This window comes from Parambassis ranga, chromosome 8 (genome assembly GCF_900634625.1).
Source record: "Parambassis ranga chromosome 8, fParRan2.1, whole genome shotgun sequence".
Lineage (NCBI taxonomy): Eukaryota > Metazoa > Chordata > Actinopteri > Ambassidae > Parambassis > Parambassis ranga.
Window position 1 is genome coordinate 13,088,218 of NC_041029.1, and position 22,980 is coordinate 13,111,197.

The 22,980-nt window shown below is 41.9% G+C and overlaps 1 protein-coding gene across 3 annotated transcripts; it reads left to right on the top strand.

The window, feature by feature from the left end:
• Positions 1-81: 81 nt before the first annotated feature.
• On the top strand, positions 82-21,222 carry ttyh3a (tweety family member 3a). 3 transcript variants are annotated; one of them, XR_003671062.1, is made up of 16 exons: positions 83-437; positions 843-1,084; positions 3,550-3,719; positions 6,154-6,265; positions 6,398-6,618; positions 7,120-7,215; positions 7,997-8,069; positions 8,867-8,942; positions 12,249-12,304; positions 12,875-12,967; positions 13,586-13,678; positions 14,254-14,390; positions 15,523-15,696; positions 15,906-15,981; positions 19,260-20,893; positions 21,116-21,222. XR_003671062.1 is itself a non-coding variant. In XM_028411349.1 (15 exons), exons 2-15 carry the CDS (start codon positions 959-961, stop codon positions 19,329-19,331), a joined length of 1,575 nt encoding a protein of 524 aa, XP_028267150.1. In that variant the 5' UTR covers positions 82-437; positions 902-958; the 3' UTR covers positions 19,332-21,073. The 3 variants fall into 3 exon arrangements, 2 of the variants coding, with proteins under 2 accessions (XP_028267150.1, XP_028267149.1); XM_028411349.1 differs by lacking the exon at positions 21,116-21,222 and having other exon boundaries at positions 82-437; positions 902-1,084; positions 19,260-21,073; XM_028411348.1 differs by lacking the exon at positions 21,116-21,222 and having other exon boundaries at positions 19,260-21,073.
• Positions 21,223-22,980: the final 1,758 nt, after the last annotated feature.

The window sequence follows — 22,980 nt, forward strand, 5'->3', positions numbered from 1 at the left end:
ACACAGTAGTCATCTTTTCGACACTGTGTGAACCCCTCATTGTCCTCTTTGAAGCCTCCGGGTGGTGCTAGTGGGTCGTGTTTACGCCGATGAGCTGGGTTTTGTGCTGGCCGGGGCCGGGGTTGGCTGCCAGCTGGGAGAATGTCGTGAACAATCGCCGTGTTGGCTCTTCTCTCCTGTGCTCCAGTGATCACCGGATGGATGTCTCACTCGGAGTGGCTTGTTTGTGCTGTTACTATAGTAAAAGACTACAAGAGATGAAGTGAGGAATAACTGGATCGACAAAGCAGGATGTAACAAACCGCAGACCAGAATGTCAAGGGAAACAAAAGAGACTTCTTCTCGTTATTCGCCTTCGAGTCTCAACGGACTGAACTAACCAGCAGCTAAACCGGCTAACGTTAGCAGACTTGACGCCTTGCTAACCTACATTACGGGTATAACTAGCTGCTACTGCAGTTTGTTTGAAATTATTATATTTAGATGGATATTGTGATTTTGGGGTTCATAGCTAACATTAGAGCAGGATCCCTGATAGCGACAACATTAGTCCTAGTTAGTTTGACTGGTTAAGAACGTAACTAACTCTGTTAAGGTTAGGGTCATTTTAGCGACTAGTTAGCAAGACACTAGCTATCAGGTTAGCGATGCTAGTACTAACTGAAGTAAAATGGGATGATGTGTTTTTGGCAGCGTGTAAAGTACTTATTCATTAACCATTTATCTGTATAAAGAAATGTTTTATTTGCAAAGTGTCTACATTAACTATTACCAGGTAGAATTATGTCTGTAACATAAGCTAGCTTCATATTTTAGATCACTGTTGTTTTGTTTTGTTTTAGTCTTCCATCCCGGATACAGACAGATTGTATGAAGTGGACTCCCCCCTGCTTGTTTACAGTGTGAAGCATCCTTGCTTGTCTGTCTGCTGAGTGGATCTCATTGACGTTTTCTGGCCATGGCAGCAGTGGTTAGCTACTCTCCACCGTGGTGGGTGAACCTGCTACACAGACTTCCCCATTTCAACTTAAAGTTCGAGCAAACAAGCAGTGATTTCAGACCAGAGGATTGGACGTATCAACAGGTAAAGTTACACAACACACACACACCTTTTAGGAGAATATACTTTGCACAAGTCTGGGCCTCAAAAAGAGAGTGACAGATGACCTAATTGCACCTGTTACCTCTCTTCACCTTTTGATCCATGTCACCATCTGTGTGTAGCTGTTGTATGTACGTCTTGACCTTTTCCAGACACATAGCCAGCTGGCACTAGGGTGATCCGGCCTTTTCCTTAAATATTATATCCCTCACTTGTGATCGGTATACCACACAATGTGCATTAGGATTCAATCTGAAGTGGAAAAATGAACTCCGATTAAGGAGGTTAAACTGGTGGCCAAGGTCAAGAAGAGAAGAAGAGTCTGCAAGTGGGATGAGCAGCTCAGAACGGGGGAGGGGAAACAGCATAGCATTTGTTCACATGTTTAATATTAGATAGTGTACATGTTTTAGTGATGTTTTATTAATGCACTAGATGCCAATTGTTTTGGAATTTTTGTCACTCCTCGCTAGTTGCGGGTCATTCTTCACTGTTGAGTGATTCTAAGTCAGACGGAGATGTCTCGTATGTCAGATGGCCCAGTGTTAACTTTAGCTCCTCTGAGCTTATGTTTAACAAACCAGCATTTTAGCATCTGTGAAAGCTAGGAGGACAGAAGTTGGGTAATACCTTAAGCAATCCTAATTCTGTGGAAAAAGCTGGTTCAGCTATTCCTAATCTGGTGTCTGCTAAGTTTATTTAATCACATATTGAGGAAGAGGTAAATGTACCAACATCATTTCGTGTTAAAAAAAAAAATCTTTTTTGAATTGGCTTTGTTTATGCTGTTTCTGTTGGAAAATGCGTCATTACCAAATCTGTGGTTTTTAAAAGGCTCTGGGTGATTATGCAGCATGGTACTTTCAGACTATTGAGGGCGGAGGAGTAACTAGTTGTTTTTGTCATAAGATTACTGTGTTCCCTTTTACTGTGGAAGAGTGCTTCAGAAAATCGAGAAGTGAAAGCACAGTTACTGAGAACTGGGCGGACGTGTTCCAGACATGCATCTGTGGTTTATGGTGATGTGTTAAATCTTGAAATGAAAATGAGAGCAACCTTACATGCAATGGCGATCATATCCTCGTTCACTTGGACTGACAGGTACCTGATATTTGCATTCTGGATTTATGATTTAGTTGGACGGATGGACAAAGAATATTTCAGAGAATGCATATATGGTACCTGTTGTGGACCGCCATTGTAGCACTTCATTGTTGTTCTAGTCCAGCTCTTTCAGGCTTTATTAGGAGTATTTTCCTGGTACACACAGGAGGGGTTCATTGGCTAGATAATGGCTGCAGCTGCGTGTGTGGCACCCACTGTGCACAGCTAGAAGTTCAATGTAAACAACAATTGGGAATTGAATGTAATGTATGTTAGATTAAAATGCACCCATGCAGATCAGAGCATACTGTCTCATTCCTTTATGATGGAAAGTGCAGCACATAAAGGGGGTCATCACTGGGCCAGCTTACAACAAACCATAATTAGTAACCTACTGTGATGACAGGCTGCTTATTATTGTCAATGTGCTGCTCCCACTCTTGGGCTTCAGGGGAAGTCTTGACTTGTCCAGATGGTTAAATGGTTAAGCTGACTACATCTTGATGATGCAATTTTGAGTGCATTTGTCACTCTCACCTCCTTACACAGACGATACGGAAGTGGTGTACCATATTAATTTTAGCGCCTGGATGAAGCAGTGTTTCTGTCTGATTAGTCATAGGACTAATCTCATCACATACTGTGCTGTCAAGATTTTTATTGAGGTTTGTTCATTGGTTTCCCATGATTGAATTCCCTCACTATGATAAAGAGGTCATCAGGGTGTGTCATTGACTGTGATGCATGGCTAAGAAAACCGAACAAATGGAACAACAATACAGAAGAGGATGGAAATCTGCCCTAGCCGTGAATCCTCAGGAGTGTACAGTGAACTCGGAGGCCTTCTGTCTGACCTACATATGACGTGCCACAGTTAGCTGAGAGGTTTAACTATCACTCTATATCACCCTTCTGCTAGATCTAAAATCCAGCCTGTGCAGTGTAGTGATGTTACAGTACATACATGTAGATTGGTTGTGTTCTTTTTGAGTTGTTTGTCTCTCTTTTTATCCTTATATCCCTTTGTAAAACCCTCTTGCAAGTGTTTTATTGTGGTTCTTTTCACTTGTCTCCAGGGTACCAGTCCACAATTGGCTCTGTTTTTATAGTGTTTAATAAACAGGCTGTTCAGTGCTTCATCTAAAATGAAAACACCTTCTTTTCTTGGAAGTGTGAATGTATAAATGGTTGTAGTGCAACATACAGATAAGAACATGTTTCATTTCTACAGGCACACTGTGTGGTTTTCCTCTGTGGGACACTCTAAGCGCCTATTAACCCTACTGTTATTGACCTGAAACCACTATGAAGTTTCCATAACTCCGTCTCCTCTGTCCCATCAGTCCATCCTGCTACTGGGAGGTGTGGCGCTCGCCTGTCTGGCTCTGGACCTCTTGTTCCTTCTCTTCTATTCCATTTGGCTGTGCTGCCGACGGAGCAAAAATGAAGAGCAGCCCAATGCTGACTGCTGCTGCACGGCCTGGTGTGTCATCATCGCCACACTTGTTTGTAGGTGAGTATAAACACAGATTAGGTGGTGGTAATTCAGACTGTGATTTTTTTTTTTTACACTCCCCAACACGATTCATTTTATCAGGATTGTTTGAGAACATCAGAATGACGTAGATGACAGTCACATATCTGTACACAGAGAGCAGGACAGCATGATGCTGATTGCTGTAGTTCAGCACCCATGTCTGTGTATGTGGTTATCTCGGGGTACAGAGAAATAAGTGATATATTATAGTATACCTAGATAATGGGGTTGAGCCATGAGACTCATCCATTTTTATTTTTTTTTTAGTTTAGTTCTGTGTTTCCAGCGTGTGCTAGTCATGCAGCGGCAGACTTGACTCAAAACAAACGTCTAGAACAACAACATATAATGAGCCAAAGAGTCATTTGTGTGGTGGTATCTCTTACAGAGGCTGTAAAAGCTGGATTAGTGTAGAACCAATAACTCTACTGGACTTCGGAAAAGATGTAAATCACTTGGTTATATCAGCGGTGATGCGTCAGGACACGTGAGCTGTGTCTCCATTCAGGGACTGTGCATCCTCGGAAGGATGCAGTCTACAAAGGTGGGGCTTCATAGGCCTAGGTTTGTTTTCGTGAGACTGGTCTGAGGAAAACCTATCATTAAGTTCTGCTCCTGTTGTCAAACAACCAGCCACCACTGGTGCGCAATGAATCTTGGGATATGTTAGATCCGCCCATTGTATACTTTTCTACAAGGAAAAGAAGGAAGAGGATGTAGCCTTTGGATTGGGACACAGCTATAAAGACCCATGAAGTGAATTGTGTTGTCTGTGTCATCGTTTCCCAGAAGGTTTTTAAGGCTGTTAGCTTAGACATACTCACAAAGATGGCTTTACCAATTATATTGTTCATTTTAGCCATTTTACATTCGTTCATACATGATGATGTAATAGGAGGAGGTGGGACAACAGCCAGAAACTGTTAATAGCAGGGTTTGTAAATTATGTGGTGGTCAGAATGACATTATTTAGAATTAAAGGGTATTTTAGTAGAGACGTCAGAACTGTTCTGAAACCTCCTGCCCATTTTTATCCTTAAGACCAACCTACAGCCCCTTCAGGGAGGCATAAATTCAACATATCTACATTTTGCAGCTGTGCAGTTTTGGTCAGTGTCCTCAGTTTTTTTCCTCAGTAGATTTTATTACTCTTTTAAGGCAGTACTTCCCACCGCTGCATATTCATGTGCACCCAGATAACAGTAGCATTGCAGGTTCTTAGATTGGTTTCAGTTTTGTTGTTTTTAAGTGGCTCGTGTGAGAATTTACCATCTGGACATGCTTTCTGTCCTTGAACACCACATTTGTTTCCTGTTTTCCTGCTCCTCGTGTTGATGGGCCACTGGGGAGCAATCGCAGTTGATTCAGACTAGCACAAAGAGCTTGGGGACCTGATGAGTACAAGAACTGCATTACAATCACTGTATCTGTGTGCGCTCGTACCCACGCACAAATGTTTTAGTAGAAGCGGGGAAAAACCCAGAGATCACACATTTCTGTGCTTTGTTTTGTTTTGTTCTTTGACAGCGAGTCCGCACTTTGCATCACTGCACAAAGAACATTACCGATAATAGGATAATCTTGAATTTTGTTTGTCTTTTCTTAGCTTGTTTTCCTAAATATTATAAAGCAGTTTCCACAGGCTTGATATTGCAGCGGGGTGTTTGGGTTGTTTTTTTGCTGTGTCGCTGCTCCCGTTCACCTTTTTCACACTGCAGAGTGTGAGAGGAAGAGATTAGCTGCTCTCCAGGAAGAGGGAAAACCCATTGATCCACCGAGGGCTGTTGGCTGAACGCTGTTGAACTTAGCTCGAAGTGATTCGCTTATCATCATCCCACTTGATAAAAATCCACTCTGGCATCGAATGTGTGTTACCAAAAAGATCAACACTGGCCGCACAGGAAGATAAAGCAGTGCTGAACCTTTTTTTTTTTTCCAAAGCAAAGCAATAGAAAAATTGTCTATTCGAAATGATAAAACAAATAATTGTGATTGTTTTTTTGTATTGATATACTATAGAAACGGTTGCCCATGCAGTTGACGGAGCCGTTTTTCCTGCAACTTGAGGCCTGTCTGTGCACATGAGAGCTGATCTCCTGCCTCAGTACAGCCTTTGTCAGCTGTGGTGTGGGGTTTGGGGGCATAGCTGGTCCATTCCTCCATGGTTTCCATGGTTCTGTATGGGGTCTTTCTGCCGAAGCTGAAAGGAGCCCGTTGACTGGGGTCTGCACCGACAGGGTTAACGCAGAGTTCACACGCCTTTCTCTCTGCCTAGCTGTCCCCCCCCCCCCCCGCCCCTCGCTCGCTCTCTTCTCTGTCTCCTCTCGGTGTCTTTTTTAGCTAATCCCTCCTCCTCAACACCCCATCTCCCCAACCTCCCTCCCTCCCCTTCCCTTTTGTCTCCCCTCAGTGCTGGCATTGCCGTTGGTTTCTATGGGAACGGCGAGACTTGTGATGGAGTGAATCGGCTGACGTACTCCCTCCGCCATGCTAACCGCACAATCACTGGAGTGCAGAAGCTGGTAAGATCAAGAGCGCAAATTATACCAGCGTGTTAAATAATTCATTGCCCCTTCTGCCATGAGCATCCATGGTTTTATTGGAACTCTGCATTGAATCCTCATCACCATATTCATCCTTGTGTCGATTCTTAGGTATATGACAGTACATCCTCACTGAACCAGACAGTGGATGACAATCTAGAACAGCTTGAGAGCCAGTATGCGCAGCATGCAGACTACCTGTCCATCATCCAAAAGCTGCAGGGCCAGCTGGATGAGCTAGTCAGACAGATGGTGGAGATTCCCTTCTGGGACAACACGAACATCTCCCTGGAAGAGCTGGCCGTCAAGATTGAGTTGTTTGACTGGTATAGGTAAGAACGAACCAGTTGAGTCTGAACACGAATCATGGAAATGACAGTGGCAGAAACCAGTCATATTTCTTTATGACATGCTGGCTTGCATTAATGTTGCACTTTTGGTTTCTGCATTAAAATGTCTGAGTGAATCAGAAGTAGGAAGTCATGTTGTGACTTTCAGCATATTATTAGGTAGCTTACTTGCTCTGACACTCAAACCTGTGTTGAGTTTCCCAGTTTGTTAAAAAATACTGAAGGCAGTCTTGTAGCAGTCCCTCTGGGTTACACTGAGCGTGTGCTTAAAATCATAACTATGCACCGGATGCCAGAGGCTGACTGAAAAACAGAGGTGGCACAAATTGAAGGCACTTGCACTACACAAGTAGGATGAGTTTAAAGTCTGTCTTATATGTCTGATCTCATAGTGGCTGCAGATGAACTTCGTGTGAGGGATCTGTTAATGTGAGATGGTGCTGATCTCGGGCATGTGTTGGTAATGACATTTTGTCCTCACAGGTGGCTTGGCTACATAGCCCTGCTGCTGTTTGACATCCTCATCTGCCTCCTGGTGCTGTTTGGCCTCATTCGCAACTCCAAGGGAACACTTATAGGGTGAGTCTTATCACGAGATCATGGTCACAAGAACACACGATTCCGCCTACAGAAATCATTTTATCCGAGTGTTTATCACCGTACACACACACACACACACAGAAATCATCAGGGCCACCTTGTCATTACAATTTAGTCGGGATGAATTCACACTCCATAAAATTTCACCCCAGTCACAAGTCATTTAACATAAGCATGATATCATAATTACATCACCATTTTCATGATTATGAATGGCACTGGGTGATGGTTACCTCTACAGTTGTGCCTATTTTAAGTCAATGACAGTCTTTATGTTTATAATATGTAGATGTTAGGCAGTCATTCTAGGCAAGTCCACTAAAGAAAACAAAAATGTGGCTACACCCACAGTAATAGTGTTCTGTAAGTTGTTCTGTCTATTATTTCTTTACTGGAAAGGATGCACATTATTTATTTATTATTACTGATAATATTTCAAACAAGAAAAACTGTGACTATTTTTTTTCTTAAAAATTTCTTGAAAGTTTGCAGTGATTAGTTTTTTTTCCTTCTTGTGAAAGGGATTTTTTTCCCCTATAAAGTTGTGTTTATAATAGAGACAGGTTATTTACCTATCGTTTGCAGCTCTGCTTTAGAGCAGCTACAAAACTCTCCAATTTGAACACCGTGTTTGGATATTACCCAAGAAAACTGTTTCAATTTAATGCATGACTAGGCGTTCAACCTTCAACAGTGTATGACAGTGCTTCTACAACTGCTACTCCTACTTCAAGGGCACCTCCTCTTGCTCTCTCCCCAGGGTGTGCTTATTTGGCGTGGTTGCTCTGGTAATCAGCTGGGTGTCCCTGGGGCTTGAGTTAGCTGTCTCTGTGGTAAGTGTCTACATCACGGAGTGATGCTGTTTTCCAGGTACAGCCTTACAGTTTGGTGTAATTGGTTGATACACATCAACCAAATGCCCAATTTAGAGTTAAAGAGTCAAGTTAAAATGTCATTATAAAAGCACAAAGCAGTCCAGTGTTTTACTGACACCCCTGCGGTAAGTGTGACATTTTCCCTCAAATTGTTAGTAATTACAAGTACATGTTGCACAAATGTCATATTTGATAGCGTTACAGTGTACAATCACAATCTTCTGGTCACTCATACAGTTTTTCCTCAACACTAATGATGGTGATTGAGACGTGTGATCACAAGCCAAATAGCTGGGATTAACACTGTGGCTATAAAATGACAGCAGAAGGACAAAGCAGCTGCTTCATGGAGGCCACAAACTATTAAAATCCACAATACATCATAATAAATCATACAAACTCAATCATCATAAACCTTGACATTTACTGTATTCTCTGCTTGTTCTCTTATTACTTGGTTTAAACAGACATCTTCCAGGAGGATGAAAAATGTTGATGACTGCTAAGCTTTATTTATGCAAATTAAATATCCGTGTGGAGGATTTCCTCCTCTGCAGATGAATCAGTGCATTCACACCTAAATGTGCTTATTTTATGTGTGTGTGTGTGTGTGTGTGTGTGATGGCTGCAGGCACAGATTGAGGCAGGCTGTCGCATTTAAAGCTTCAATCAATGACATCAAAGATGACGGTGCATTTACTGTCTGTAAAGTTGTTCGACTGAGGAAGTGTCTTTTTTTGTATCTGTTTTCCTAGACCTCCAGTGACTTTTGTATTGCTCCTGATACATATGTCACCAAAGTGGCAGACCAGTATGGAGTCCTCAATCAAGGTACGATCTCTTCCATTGAGTATTCATGTATTCATGTTAAAATTATTGTTTATTGCCTATCCAAAGCCTGGTTTTGTCTGTGGCCCTATAAAAAGCCTCTAAAACTGATTGTGGCGGGGTCAGGAGGGCAATGGGCTGCCTTTTGAAACAGCACAGAAGCCTCTCACTCTTAACAGGTCTCATTTTAGTAATTGCCCAATCTGTCCCATGATGAGATGGTAGAGTGCCTTGGGATTGTGTGTGTGTGAGGGAGTTAAAAGCAGTAGAGAAGAGGATCATAGAATCATTTAACCCTTGTCAGTCCACAGGGGGAAAAAATGAGAGAAATACAACCACTATGGAGGGCCACTGTTGGAGTTTTATTTTCAGGACATCAGCTGTAACTGCTGTGTAGTATAGTTAATTTTAACAATGTGTGCTGTCCTGTATCCACTGAACTGTATTACACTCCAGCTTTAATGCTGTTTTGCCCCGAGGATGATTTATGCAGTGTGGGGGTTTCTGTTCTGTTTTCTTCCCTTACACAAATGCTTTTTTTGTTTTTGTAATGAAATTTTTAACAACATTTCAGTGTAATTATGATAAATTTGCACATTGATTTAAAACGGATTACACTATGAAGGAGTGCAAGATATGTTATCTTGTCCAGGTTTTTTGTGTATATTTTTCCCCTCCCGTATCTCTTGATAGAACCAAGTGTGTTATTACGATACTGGATTTATTGTTTTCCTCCCCTGGATGGCTGCTATGTTTTCTTGAACAGGCTTTTAACAACACCCCTCACTGCTTTTTTTGTACCTTCTCTTCAGTTATATCACACAATTGGGTCCTAATCCAAACAGACAGTGAGAGAAAAGTCAGTATTTCTGCTACTCTGGTTTTGTTTCATTATAAATGATAGCAACAGCACTGTCTGCATTTATGTGGCACTTTACCACCCACTCAAGGAGCTCACACAGCTTCACAGTCACACAGTGGGACAACCATTAGTTAAAATGTCTCACACAGATATCAGCATGCAGCCAGGGCTGGGAATCGAACCGCCAACCTTGTATCTTCTACCACCAAATCTCTAAAATAACAGAAAGGAAATGACTTTGAGGAATTCTGAAACATGGAGTTGCCTTATTCTTAGGTCTCTGATACAACATGACCTGGATATGTGAGAATATTTAGAGACATGTCTCCAAAGAACACCCTACCATGTGACCATAGCCTGAAGCCACGGTTTTTCAGTCAATCACACTGATCATAAAGCAGAACAATACTCCTGTCTTGTTCTTTATTCTGGGCTCACAGAAGAGCAGAACACATTCTTAAGTTCTTAAGTAACTTTGAGCACAATGTGAAAGAGATGTGTGAAAACTATGAATCATCTTTTTAGCTAAAATTATACTGAAAATTGCCTCATAATGATGCATCAAGAGTTCCACATTTTTCCAAACATCAGGAAATCTGCTCTTCCTGATATTCATGTGTGTATTTGTAGGACAGAAGCTCACATTATATGTCCATTTCCAAAACCGGAAACTCTCTCCTCATTCTCAGCTGTGTGTGATGGCAGGAAAACTCCTGACACAGCCGTAAGTTTGGACGTCACTAACACCATGTGTCAGGTCGTCGCCGGGCGCTCTCCCAACCTTGTATTTGTGGACGTAGCTGTTCTGCAGTGCTTCTGAGTCACGCTCACTGCTGTGAGTTTGAAGTGGCTGGTAATAGCATGAGAAATCCTTAATTACTGCCTTCACAGCGTACTGTGAGCAGCACATGAGTTTAGTCATGTTGTAATTTACTGATAATGCCAGATATGATGTAACAGCTCTTTGTGTTGTTTTAACAGCAGGAAGTAAGAAGGGTAAAGCTTCTGTTTGGCAGTGTGTTGTTGTTGTTGTTCAAGCATTGTAGAGAAAAACACATTCATTCATACTGTTAGAGCTAGCATGAACTTTGCTCTTTTGGAACATTTCGAGGTCAGGATTAGCCGGTGAGCGGCTACAGTAGCAGTCAAGCCATAACGAGGCAGCAGGAAACACGATGAGACAGGACTGTGAAATGAAATAAAACGCCTCCTGGATTCTTGCCTGGAACAAAACAGAAGTGGCAGAACAAGTGACTCTGGCAGGCAAAGCACAGCGATGCATGAAAAAAAAGAGCTATCGCAGTTTAAAAACATGAAATTCATATTTTTCTGATAACAATGTGTCAAAAGTACAAGCTCTTTAGTCCTTAGTCCTAGTCCTTAATAACAGGCTCTCCAGCCAACCACTTGACATTTATCAGTAGCATTGTTATCATCCACTCTGAACTAGGAGTGTGGCATTGTTAAGGTCAGGTCGTAGGTAGATAACAAAACACAGCAATGATGTAGATGAGATTTTACAGGTATGATTCACATTTCACGAGTGGTTTCAATCTCAATGTGGAAGGCAGCATCTAACTTCCAGTCACTGCAAATATAGGTGATGGACATGTGCATAAGCAGCTTCTGATTATGAGGCAGCAACCGTTTGTCAGTCAAAGCAGTCACATACCTAAATATGTATAACTTTAAGCCTTAATATGATGTAAATGTTGGAATTGCCTTGAGATAGTGTCTACATACCACACTGTAGACATGTTTATTTCTGCTGTCAAGTCCCCATAGTAAGGGTCTATGGGGATTGACTCACTTTTAAATCCGGTCTCAAGTGGCCACTTGAGGAACTTGAATTAAAACAATAGGATGACACTATGTTGCATTTGTTGAACTTTACTGTAGTTAAATAAAGATTACATATATTTATGAGCTAACTAGTTAGTGACATGACTGACAGGTTTCTGAAGAGCCATTTTGAGTTGATGTTGGAGGTTCTGATCATCTCCTTGTTGCCAGTGTCCCAGTACACCTAAAAGATTGTTTATTTCTGTTTTGAAGTTGGACATTTTAATTGGAGATCTATGGGGACAGGCAGCATCTAACTTCCAGTCACTGTAAATATAGGTGATGGACATGTGCATAAGCGGCTTCTAATTATGAGGCAGCAACCGTTTGGCTCTTCAGAAACCTGTCAGTCATGTCACTAACTAGTTAGCTCATAAATATATGTAATCTTTATTTAACTACAGTAAAGTTCAACAAATGCAACATGGTGTCATCCTATTGTTTGTAGCTCTACATCAGTCCTGGGCAAAGAACGTCCTGCAGGCCAGACCCGGGCCCTTTAAAAAAAAAAAAAAAAAAAAAAAAAAAAAGATGATTGCCCACCCCTGCTCTACATCCTTTGTGACTTTGTTAACACATCCTGTTCTGCTCTTTCTGTCTTCCAGAAATCCTGCAGTACTACCTTATTTGCAGTTTGGAACAAACCAATCCTTTCCAGCAGGTTTGTTTATTTTTTAAACTATGTTCTAGACTATTCTAAAATTTCAACAAGCACAGTATTATGTTTTCTCTGCTTGGTGTATGACCTTGTAATTAGTAAGAATGTAAGTGGGCACAGTGAGTCACTCTCATGGCCTGAAAAAAAAGACTTTTATTCCATGCTTCAGTACAATACTTCCCATTCTGCCAGCCAGACAGCTTTTCCTGTGTGTCTGTGCTGATAGCATGCGCCTGCCTTTGTATGACATGTTGTACAGAATGTCACTTTCACTGCGAGCCTATGGTCTTCTTTAATGGACTAACTATCTAGCTGCATAAATAAATCAAAACGTTTGAGTGCTACTGAAGTCCAGGCACCTATTGTTAGAACACATATAAATAAGAGCTATATATATACATAGTATACTATATAAAACCTTTCACCTCACATCTATACACCCTTAGGATGTTTTCGCAAGGCGTCCTAGAGGAGATGGTTACCAAAGGCTTCTTGTGATGACCTGACAAGAAATACTTTTCAGATGTGCATATCTGCTTCAGCGTTTGTTTTTTTTTCTTTCTTGTTTTTCAGAAGCTTTCCGGGAGCCACAAAGCATTAGTGGAGATGCAGGACGATGTGTCCGAACTGCTACGCTCTGCCACCAGAGAGTATAAACAAACCAACGTACGTTTCCGATACAAGTGCCACATCACAGGGTGGCCGCTTGCAGTGACACAATGTCCACAGAGAAGTGAGGCACACCTGTCCACATAAAGATCTGCTGACCGAACACCTGGGACGTGCATTATGTCCCATTATGGGCTTTCACTGGGCTCTTGTCAATACAACACAGCAGTATTGTCCAGCGTCGGTCCTTGCGCTGTGTTGACAGAGGTATAGACGAGAGCTGACACTGGGAATAGAGAGAGAGAGAGATGCGTATTTCACTTCACATACCCACACAGAGAAATTCGCTGAGGTTGTGGAAACTTTTTTCTTTTTTATCGGGCAATCAGACGTGTTTTTTTTTTTTTTTTTGACAGAGCTGAAACTGGGACCCAAGGGGGGGCGGAAAGCGAGGCCCACCATTTAAAATGTATCATACATTAAAATCTGCTTCCTCAGCTCTAGCCGCTATGTATTGACGAAAAGACACATTCCTGATAAATGTGTGTTGAATGCATAATCAGTGAATTAATCAGGAAACGAAACACGAAACTAATTGGAATTTCTTTTCATGTTGTTGTGCAAGAGTTGAGCCATTTTTAACAGTTTTGTGGTGTTTTCTTCATTGACTTCCAGGGAAATTTGGAGGAAATCCAGGGGATACTGAACACCACAGAGATCAGCCTACATCAACTCACCGCGTTGGTGGACTGCCGCAGCCTGCACATGGTGAGCGGACATGACTAACAAACTGACTGAGACTTTAATACTGCAAGGTTGCTCAGTGTCTGATGTAAAACGGGGAGCCCGTGCACTGATTTGTTGTGACGTCTTTGTAGCGCAGCTCGGTTGTACAAAGCAACCCCGTCTTTTTATGCCCGTGCAGCTGACTACACCTGTCACCATAAATAACATTTGCCTTCCTGCATACAAGTTCTCATCCAACTGATGCTGGCTGTGTACCATTTATGAAGCTGGCTGAACGACAAGCATTCGGATAAGCTTTGGAGGTTTGGCCCTCTGCTGCTTCCAAATTCCGGGCGAACGTGCAAACTTTCTTGTCTCAAAACATGTACACAATTATTTTATGAGGTAGAGAAATACAAAATCTATTTCTTGCCCTGCAGAAAATGCAGAATGGAAATTCACAGTCATGCTAATGTGGAGCGTAGGTAACAATGCCAACTGTGAGCTCATGTGTTTGACCTAGTTTAAATGAGAAATCACAGCAGATGCATTTTTCAGAACCCAGATTCTTTCTCCTCAGTGATACATAAACAAATGTGCACGTCTTTCTCTTGCAGGACTACGTCCAGGCCATGACGGGACTGTGTTATGATGGACTGGAAGGCCTCATCTACCTCGTGCTGTTCTCCTTCATCACCGCTCTTATGTTCAGCTCGATCGTGTGCAGTGTGCCTCACACCTGGCGGGGCAGGCGGTAAGACATCCCCACTCACAACCACAGAGGAGGCAGCACGGAAGCTTTTAAGCTGAGGACCGTGTATACAGTGAGAAATAATTCAAGACGAAACCCATTAATTACTTATGGTTTTGTAGAATTGATTCTCTCCCTCTTTGTTTTTTACACGGCATGGCTATGAAGCAAAGTGACAGGAAAATTATTTTGTGACAAGCACTTATGTTTGTTTGCTGTTCAAAGAGCAGCTGTGTTTACCACTGGGATAGGTCCAGGAGGTTCCAGCTGCTTCCTCAAATGCATTACTTCCCGTTATCCCCCTCTTTAATTGTGCCGCTCTGGCCTAAATCTATCACAACTGCTGCCTGAGCTGGTGTTGCAGCAGAAGGGTGAAGTCGGACTGATTTCTTTGTCCTATTAGCAGCAGATAAGGTTTGCAGGACCTATATGAGGAAAGCGGTTTCCCAGGCGCAGCAGTCAGCTCAGCTGCTCCACATAATTAACTGATCCCTCCTTATCATTGGGGGGGCATGTTCATCAGTTTGATCTCAGCTGGAGCTTCCTGTCATAAAGCAACGGCTTATACCCTACCAGCCTGTTTTTCCTCAGCGGTCCCTGTTAAGCTTGTCCTGTTTTACTCCTAATTATTTTAACCCATCTGGATCTACAGCTTGAAAGTGATATATATGCCATTTATATGGTTTATATGGTATCTTGTGCAGATCGTAAAGTGCACAGAATGTGATTCTGTGACCTCATAGATTAAATATGCAGGAAAGTGCCAGTGGGTGCCATGGACACTAGAGGGAGCCGGGCTCCATGATGTCACTGGTGCTCTGTTTTTACTGACTTTGTTTATTGCATTATAGTTATCTGTTTGAAAAGAAAACATCTGAATATCTTCAAAAGGATGCTTTTATTTGACAGTTGTTGGGGTTATATGTACATATAATTACACGTGTCTGTCGGTAAAACTCAATCTTTGCTTCAAACAGCTGAGAATTGTTTTCTCTCCCGGAGGCAGTGAGGAAATTGAATCAAAACGTGACTGAGAATAAATGTGACCACTTTATATGCCTATTATTGATGTGGAGCAGGTGCTCCCTCTGGTGGTGATTGCTTCACACTGTAGTTGTTGTTGTGTTGTTTTTAGAAGCGATGACGACAGCGAGGACGAGTCCCTGAGCCACGGAGGGAGGCAAAACCACGACAACCTGTACCGGGTCCACATGCCAAGCCTGTACAGCTGTGGTAGCAGCTACGGCAGCGAGACCTCCATCCCTGCTGCGGCACACACTGTCAGCAACGCCCCCGTCACAGAGTACATGTAAGACAACACTCCTAACATGTCAGTCTGTACAGTGAGGCTGATACTTTATGTACTCAGGAGCTCCTATAGAAAGGCGTTCTGTGTTCAACAGATGCAGCTGTCGCAATCCAGCTGTGAAACCCAAAGCCTTTAGTTTGTCATTTTCATGCATACAGCGAGTGTGAGGACTCATCTGTGTGTGTGTGTGTTTTTTTTTTTCCATCCAGGGCTCAGAACGCCAACTTCCAGAACTCACGCTGTGAAAACACACCCCTGATTGGAAGGGAGTCTCCTCCACCCTCTGTAAGTGTTGCATTCCCTGTGAAAACATGTGGACACCTCTGGGTCATTTGGCAGCCTTTTTTTATTGAGGGACTGACTTTTAGCCCTTTCTGGCAACCAATGAATATTTCAGGAGCTTTGGAACTCAGGAACTAAACTAGATCACTTTAATTGTTAAGCAGATGGGGCAATGTAATATTCATGTTGGATTTAATTGAATATTGGACACCCTAGGACTAACAGCAGGAAATATTGGGCCACATCAGGCCACAGTCAGAACATCCCCACCAGGCGCTCTCTCTCCCAGCTGTTTTCAGAGGAGAGAAGAGTCCTGAATGTGGGGTAGATACTTCTGAGCAGCCCTGAGAGCTGCAGGGCTCTTCACCGATTGGCTAAACTCAAATGTGACTAGCTTCAACATGAAACAATAAACTAAGCAGAATCTAAGACTAAGATTAAGAAAACCCACAATGGGGGAAATCCTGCAGTGGAAACTTTCTGTGAATGAGGTGACTTGTCCGCACCACCAGGTTTAGTTCCTGAGTTCAGAGGACCCCTGTTTCTCTCAGCTTTACCTTTGCTGTTCTGAGTGATATACTGAACCTCTCGGCTGTGTACTTCACCTTTTTAACAAAGAGGAAGTCAAAGTTTTTTGTTCCCTTCATGGATCAGTGAAGAGCTCCAACGTAGATTAAGTTGTGGCTTTCAGTCTACCCCACAGGGGTGTATGTGAGTATGAATGGTCGTCTGCTTCTACTGTGGGTGTCAGCCCTGTGACTGACCGACCTTGGTGTCAAACTGTCACCTGGGAAAATGCATATCATGCTCATTTTAAAAGGATAATTTGATCCTTGTGCAGACAAATAGCGCCATACATGCTATGTGTGTGTGTGGTTTATTGTTTGTCTGACAGACTGTGTGCAAGAATGTTCTGTTTAAAGAGATGTTAGTGTCACAGCCTCAGTTATTCCCTCCTGCCTCACACCTGAGATCCTGAACCTCCACCAGAGATCCTGCTCTCCCTGGTGTCTGTGTGTCTGCCTCGACCTCGACACTGCTTTGTGTATCTGCTCTATACTCTCTTCTTTTTTTTTGTTTTGTTTTGTTTCTGCGAATCCACACAGTTGTATTTGACTGCCGCCGACAGTAACAGCGGTCACTGCTGGCAGTTAAAGCCCTCGGAGAGTTCAAGATCGTTTTGGTAACCTCATCTGCTATACTAACAGGTACAAAACATGCCCGCCTCCTCCACCTGCTGGCCTGTTCCTCCTCTGTACCACCTCCCCAACTCCCAGCTCTACTCACTATCTATTATTTAGGTCCCACCAGGGCTGATGGAACCCCCCCTCCTCCTCCGCACCCCTGCTCCCACCTTGTCCTGACTTTTGCTAAGTGTTCCACCTGATGTTTGTCTCCCGTGGCCCCAGGCTGCATGTCTCCTGCAACACAGATGTATTGGGAGGAAAGATGTGAAGCTGCGTTGAGCCCTGAGGCTCATTGTGACCTGAGTCAATGGCAATTATGAAGCAGTTAAACCATTTTGCTGATCATCTGCTTGGTCCTGATCCCTGGGTTTAAGGGGATTTAAAGTAAATTAAATAGGTTTTTTCGACTTTTGCTTGACCTTTCAGCTCTTTACTTTTTATTTTCTGCTGTTGTTCTTGCTGCATTTTGTGGAATTAATTTTCTTTAAGGCACGTTCATCAGTGTTGAGAGGTTTCTAGGTCATTTAAAAAAATAATTTGGTAGTCTGAAAATTATTAGTCGGAAAACACAGTATTTTAAGGGGAAAATATCATAAACCACATGCAGCTAGTAGTTAGTATTTAAATAATAAAACGATTGCTTTTTAATACATACATGATAAATAATATAATTATGACTAAACGTATGCCACATTAAAAATAAATAATACATTTTACAGATTATAACCTGCATTTAATGTAAATATATCGGTTTGATTTTTTTTTTTTCCTTAGTGCTTTATCTTTTCAAAATAAGAGTCATTAAACACACACACACACATAATTATTATTGGACAGTAGAGCTCCAATCATTAAACTTACAAATATACTCTGATCTGCCATAACAATAAAGCCACCTCCTTTTCCTTTATAACCACATAAGCACTCCACACTGCCTCACCTACCTCACCATTCTCCCATAGTCCATCCTGGTAGCCATCTCTTCCAACGAACATGGCTGTCTACAGCTGTCGATGACAGACCATTATTAGCATTTTCCAAGGTCAGCAACACAGTAGAACAGAGTCCAGCAGAGAGGATGTATTCTTGAAGGGCAGCATTGAAGTTAGTATGGCAATGGTTTAATGTACAAAAACTCAATGGGATTTGTTTCTATTTGCTTAGCAAATAAGCTTGTGACAAACAAGAATATGACACTTGCACACTTTGTCTGGGCATCATTTTGTCCAAATCTCAATAACTCCATGTTAACTCATCAAGCAATTTCCCTTCTGGGATTATTAAAGTATTTCTGATTCTGATTCTGATTGCCTTATATCCCTCCCTTTTGACATCCAAGTGCATGTCCAAGTGCAGTGAGATAATCGGATCTCATGGATGTACATCCGACAAAATCTGCAGCAACAGTGTGATGCTGTCATGTCAATATGGAGCAACGCCTATAAATAATCAGTCGTTTTAATGTTGTGGCTGATCAGTGTATCTGTACAATGTAAGACGTTTGAAAAGCAATGTTCGCTTTGCTAAATGACACATATTTCAACATACATGGTGAGTCGTGTGTCTTCAGCATTCACATCCTCAACAGGCTGTCTGAATGGCTCTGAGGGGTCACAACAACACAGGAGTGTGAAATGCAGCCCTTCTGTGCTTGTATCACTTGTATATAAAACAAATGCATGGGTGCATCCTGAGTGTACATGAATGTCATGCACGGAGGTCAACAGCAAGAAGGGCAATAATTTAGCTGTTTTTTTATTATTTGTACTGCCCCTCTGATGTGTTTGTGTTCTGTAGTTGTGTTTTTGAACATCCCTGTAGATTCCAGGAAATCTGTGTGGGATTTTCTCTGATCTGTGGAATGACTTTTGCTTTGTTGTGCATGTCTAGCCCTTATTTATGACCCTCCACTGCTGCTTTTGGACTTCTTTCTTTTTTTCATCAAAGCATTTAAGGTGTGATAGTGAGGAGAAAATCCTACATAGAAAGAAAAAATACACAGTGAATGTAACCTGATTGAGATACACAAAAATATTCTCTCAACAATCGGGAGTTAAATGATTTAATGATTGAATGTCTTGTGTCTGTCCACAGTACACCTCCAGCATGCGGGCGAAGTACCTGGCCAACAGCCGACCAGATCCCAACAACCCTCCTGCGCATTAGACACCACTGGGCTCATCCCACCTGCAGCACTGACGTCTCAGCCATCAGCTCTTCTTTTTACACATTTCATCCTCTCCAAAATGTGCTTTCACTTGCTGCTTAACTTGAGGAAATCCATTAAATGTCACCTCACACAGCAGGAGTGCAGGTACTTCTTCTATTTTTCTCGAGTTTCCGGACAACTCGGCTGACGTGACGGAGCCCGGACTGACTTTTAAACTCCAGTTTCCTTTTTACACATGAACGCACCATGACATGCACTGTCACATCTAACAAGGCACTGCAGAGGACTCCAGAGGTGCTGGTAGACTAGCACTGATGACTACTGGTTGTTTTTGTAAAGTACTGTAAGCACCACACACACACACACACACACACACACACTCTGTATCATTACTGTGAGCGAGAGACATGCCTTACACACGGGGGAAGACACACAAAACACAGATCAGACTAGGTTAGATGAAAGTTACACTTCAAAACCTTACTGTAAATGACACATACACACTTTCAGGACTTGTTGTTGTCTTAAATCTGATGTCTGGGACCAGTTTTGCACGTCTTACAGTCCTCTGAAACTTTTTTTTCCTTCCTGTGGCATTTTTATTAAGCCATGACTGTACATTGTGAAGCTGTGATTTGATTTGGCTGCATGGTGAAAAAGCAGCAGCAGCAGAAGCAGCAGCATTGGTCTCAGGATGGGAGGATGTTTCATCAAAAAAATGACAAAACCACAGTCAGAATATTTATACTACTGGAAGCAGTTTGTTTTACAGACAAGAGGATGTTTTCTTCTTCTTTCTTCTGCAACATTGCTACACATTTTAAGGTAATTTGCAGACTTCATCTAACTGCTTGTTATGTTGCTCAACTTTAACAGAACTGGAAAGTATCTACACAAACGCACGCATAGATCCTTGTCCCTGCCCTATTCAAAACACAACAGGAGCCTAAATTCGTGTGAAAATGTGCTTATCTCCAGGGATCGCATTGGCAGTGCAGCGTCTCACAAATGTGTTTTAGCATTTATTACTAAAAGGAAAAAATAGTAGAAAAGGGTGAGCGGATGCTGTGAAAGGGATTCGTGTTGACTGTAAACCTTTTTTCCTCGGCATGACAAACATGGAGTTGAGATGTTCTGCTGCCTCCACTTCGCTTCTCTTCTTTGTGCTTCGTGACTCGTGCAAAAGCGATGTTGAGACTGTGCCAACAAGTTAAGCACAACTCCTCTACTATCTTTTTTCAAACGTCTTTTACAGAGAAAATGAGCCTGACCCTTTTTTTTTTTTTCCAAATCATTGACGCTCTGTTATCACACTGATGCAGTTCTTCCTGTTCATGCCGTAGTAGTCATATTCTCTTTGTTGTTTGTTATGCAATGCTATTGTACAGATTACAAAGAAAAGAAGAAAAAGAAATTGCAGGATTTTTTTTAAATTTCTTTTAAAGAAAAGCTTATTTTACTTCAACTTTAAAATTCTTAGTTTATTTGATTTTCTTCTTTTTAAATTTCATTTTAGAATCAGAGCAAAACAATGTGTTGCTGCATTAATGTGAATACGGTAAATAGATTTTCATTTTTTCATTGAATTTGTTGTGGGGGAAAAACACTGTAGATGTCATCTTTTTTTATATATACATCATTTTTGCAATCTCTAAGATGTGTACATGTAAAAGCTGTGGTTATATTGAGCTTGAATGCTGTGTTTTAAAATTAAAAAATAATAACTGTAGCACAGCAACCTGCTGGATTTATTGATGTGTTTCTATATTCCCTATGTCAGGAATGCCGGGATCAGACACTAGATGGCAGCGAAGCCTCACCACACAGGGGCAGCTGTGAGATCACAGCACAGAGGGCACATCTTTATGACTTCAGGATGTACATCTAGTGACGTTTTTTTGTAAGTTACACATTTTCCAGCTCTTTATTCAGGTCTACATGCTCATAAAGGCAACATGTAAACAGCCAACAGTCAGCTCAGATCATGGATCAATCCTGCCTTGTGTCTGTGGTTCAGGCTGCTGCTGCTGTAATGATTTGGGGGAGGTTTTCTTGGCACACTTTGGGCCACATGATACCAACTGAGTCTGGTTTAAGGACCGCAGTCCTCCACGAGTATTGTTGCTGACCATGTTCACACCTTTATGAGCCCAGCATACAGTCTTCTGATGGACATCCGCAGGATAACACACCATGGAGCGACGCTCAGGTCATTAAACATGACGGCGAGTATTAAGATGGTTCCCACAGTTAGCAGATCTCGGTTTAACAGAGGATGTTGCACACATTATTGCATGCAACTTGAACACAATTATAACATATGTTGATGAAGATTCTCAGTCCAGGTCATCATACGTAGAGAAGATTGAAGCAAGGCGTCTGGACTTGTAGAGTTTTCTTGAAGACGTTTCACTGCTCATCCAAGCAGCTTCATCAGTTCTAACTGTTTGGTGGGGAAACATGGTTTATATGTGGTTACAGACCTCAGTGGGTGGGTCTGGGTAAAACTTAAATAAACAATAGCACTAAATGTTTCCATACTTACCTGTGATGTTCTGGCTGACTGGGCCAGGTGTCACCTGGAACTGTTGTTCACATCATTTAAATAAAAAAGTAGTTTTATGTGAAATACAACAAAAGATCTCAGAGACCATAATGTGTCTCTGTACAAGGGATTGTGGGTAAGAATTTCCAGAAGAGTAGGCCAGCTTTAATACTACAAAAGACAAATAGATAGAACATCCTGGTACTTTGCATACTGTGTCTATTCTATATATTCCAACATACTAAAACTACTAAGCAAGAATATTCAGTGGAATATATAGGACCACAAAGTCGGCATAAGAGCTGCTACTTTTATTATTAATAATAAAAGTATATTAATAATACTGTTTTTTGATTATCTATCTACTATTCAAATACATATATTGTATTAGACATTATTTGAATGAAATTCAGCTGCCTTCAGGAGTCAGACAACTGAGGGGGGACCTCACATACTGGTCATCTGGACAAAAAGTAGCTTAACTAACGGTGTAAAAAAAAAAATGTTGATGTCATTACAATGCAAAAAGAACAGGATGTTATGTGGATAGTTTTCCTGCATTTTTAGGGAAGTCCCTTCATTATCCCTGTATAAATCCCAGTTTTGAAGATGTTTTTTTTTCAATCCCTTCCTTAAAAGAATGTTCCAGATTTCTCTGTGTGCGTTGGTATTTATATCCAGGCAGACACCAGCGCAGTGACCTTCGACATGATGAATGCAGATCCCTCCGAGCGGAGCAGAAAGGCCGACTTGTGTTTGTGACCTCCCTCGGCCGACAGCAGGCGAGGGGTCAGTGTCAGCGCCGGGGCCACCAGTCTGGTCTTGTCAACTTCCTCCTTAGCGCCAGCCAGCTGCTGTCACCCAAAATACAGACCTCTCACAGGGATTTTGGGATAGATTGTGTGAGAATTTGCAAGCAGGATTAGTTTTTTTTCTACTTTAATCTTCATAAATCATTTCTTCAGTGTCTTGAGAGTACAAAAATACTCGAATGTGCATATTTCTGGCAGTAAATTCACTTTGTTTGTACTTATTTTGGCAAACTAAACTCTGAATATAAAGATTACATCATCTCCTTGGCTCCTCTGCTGTTTATTATG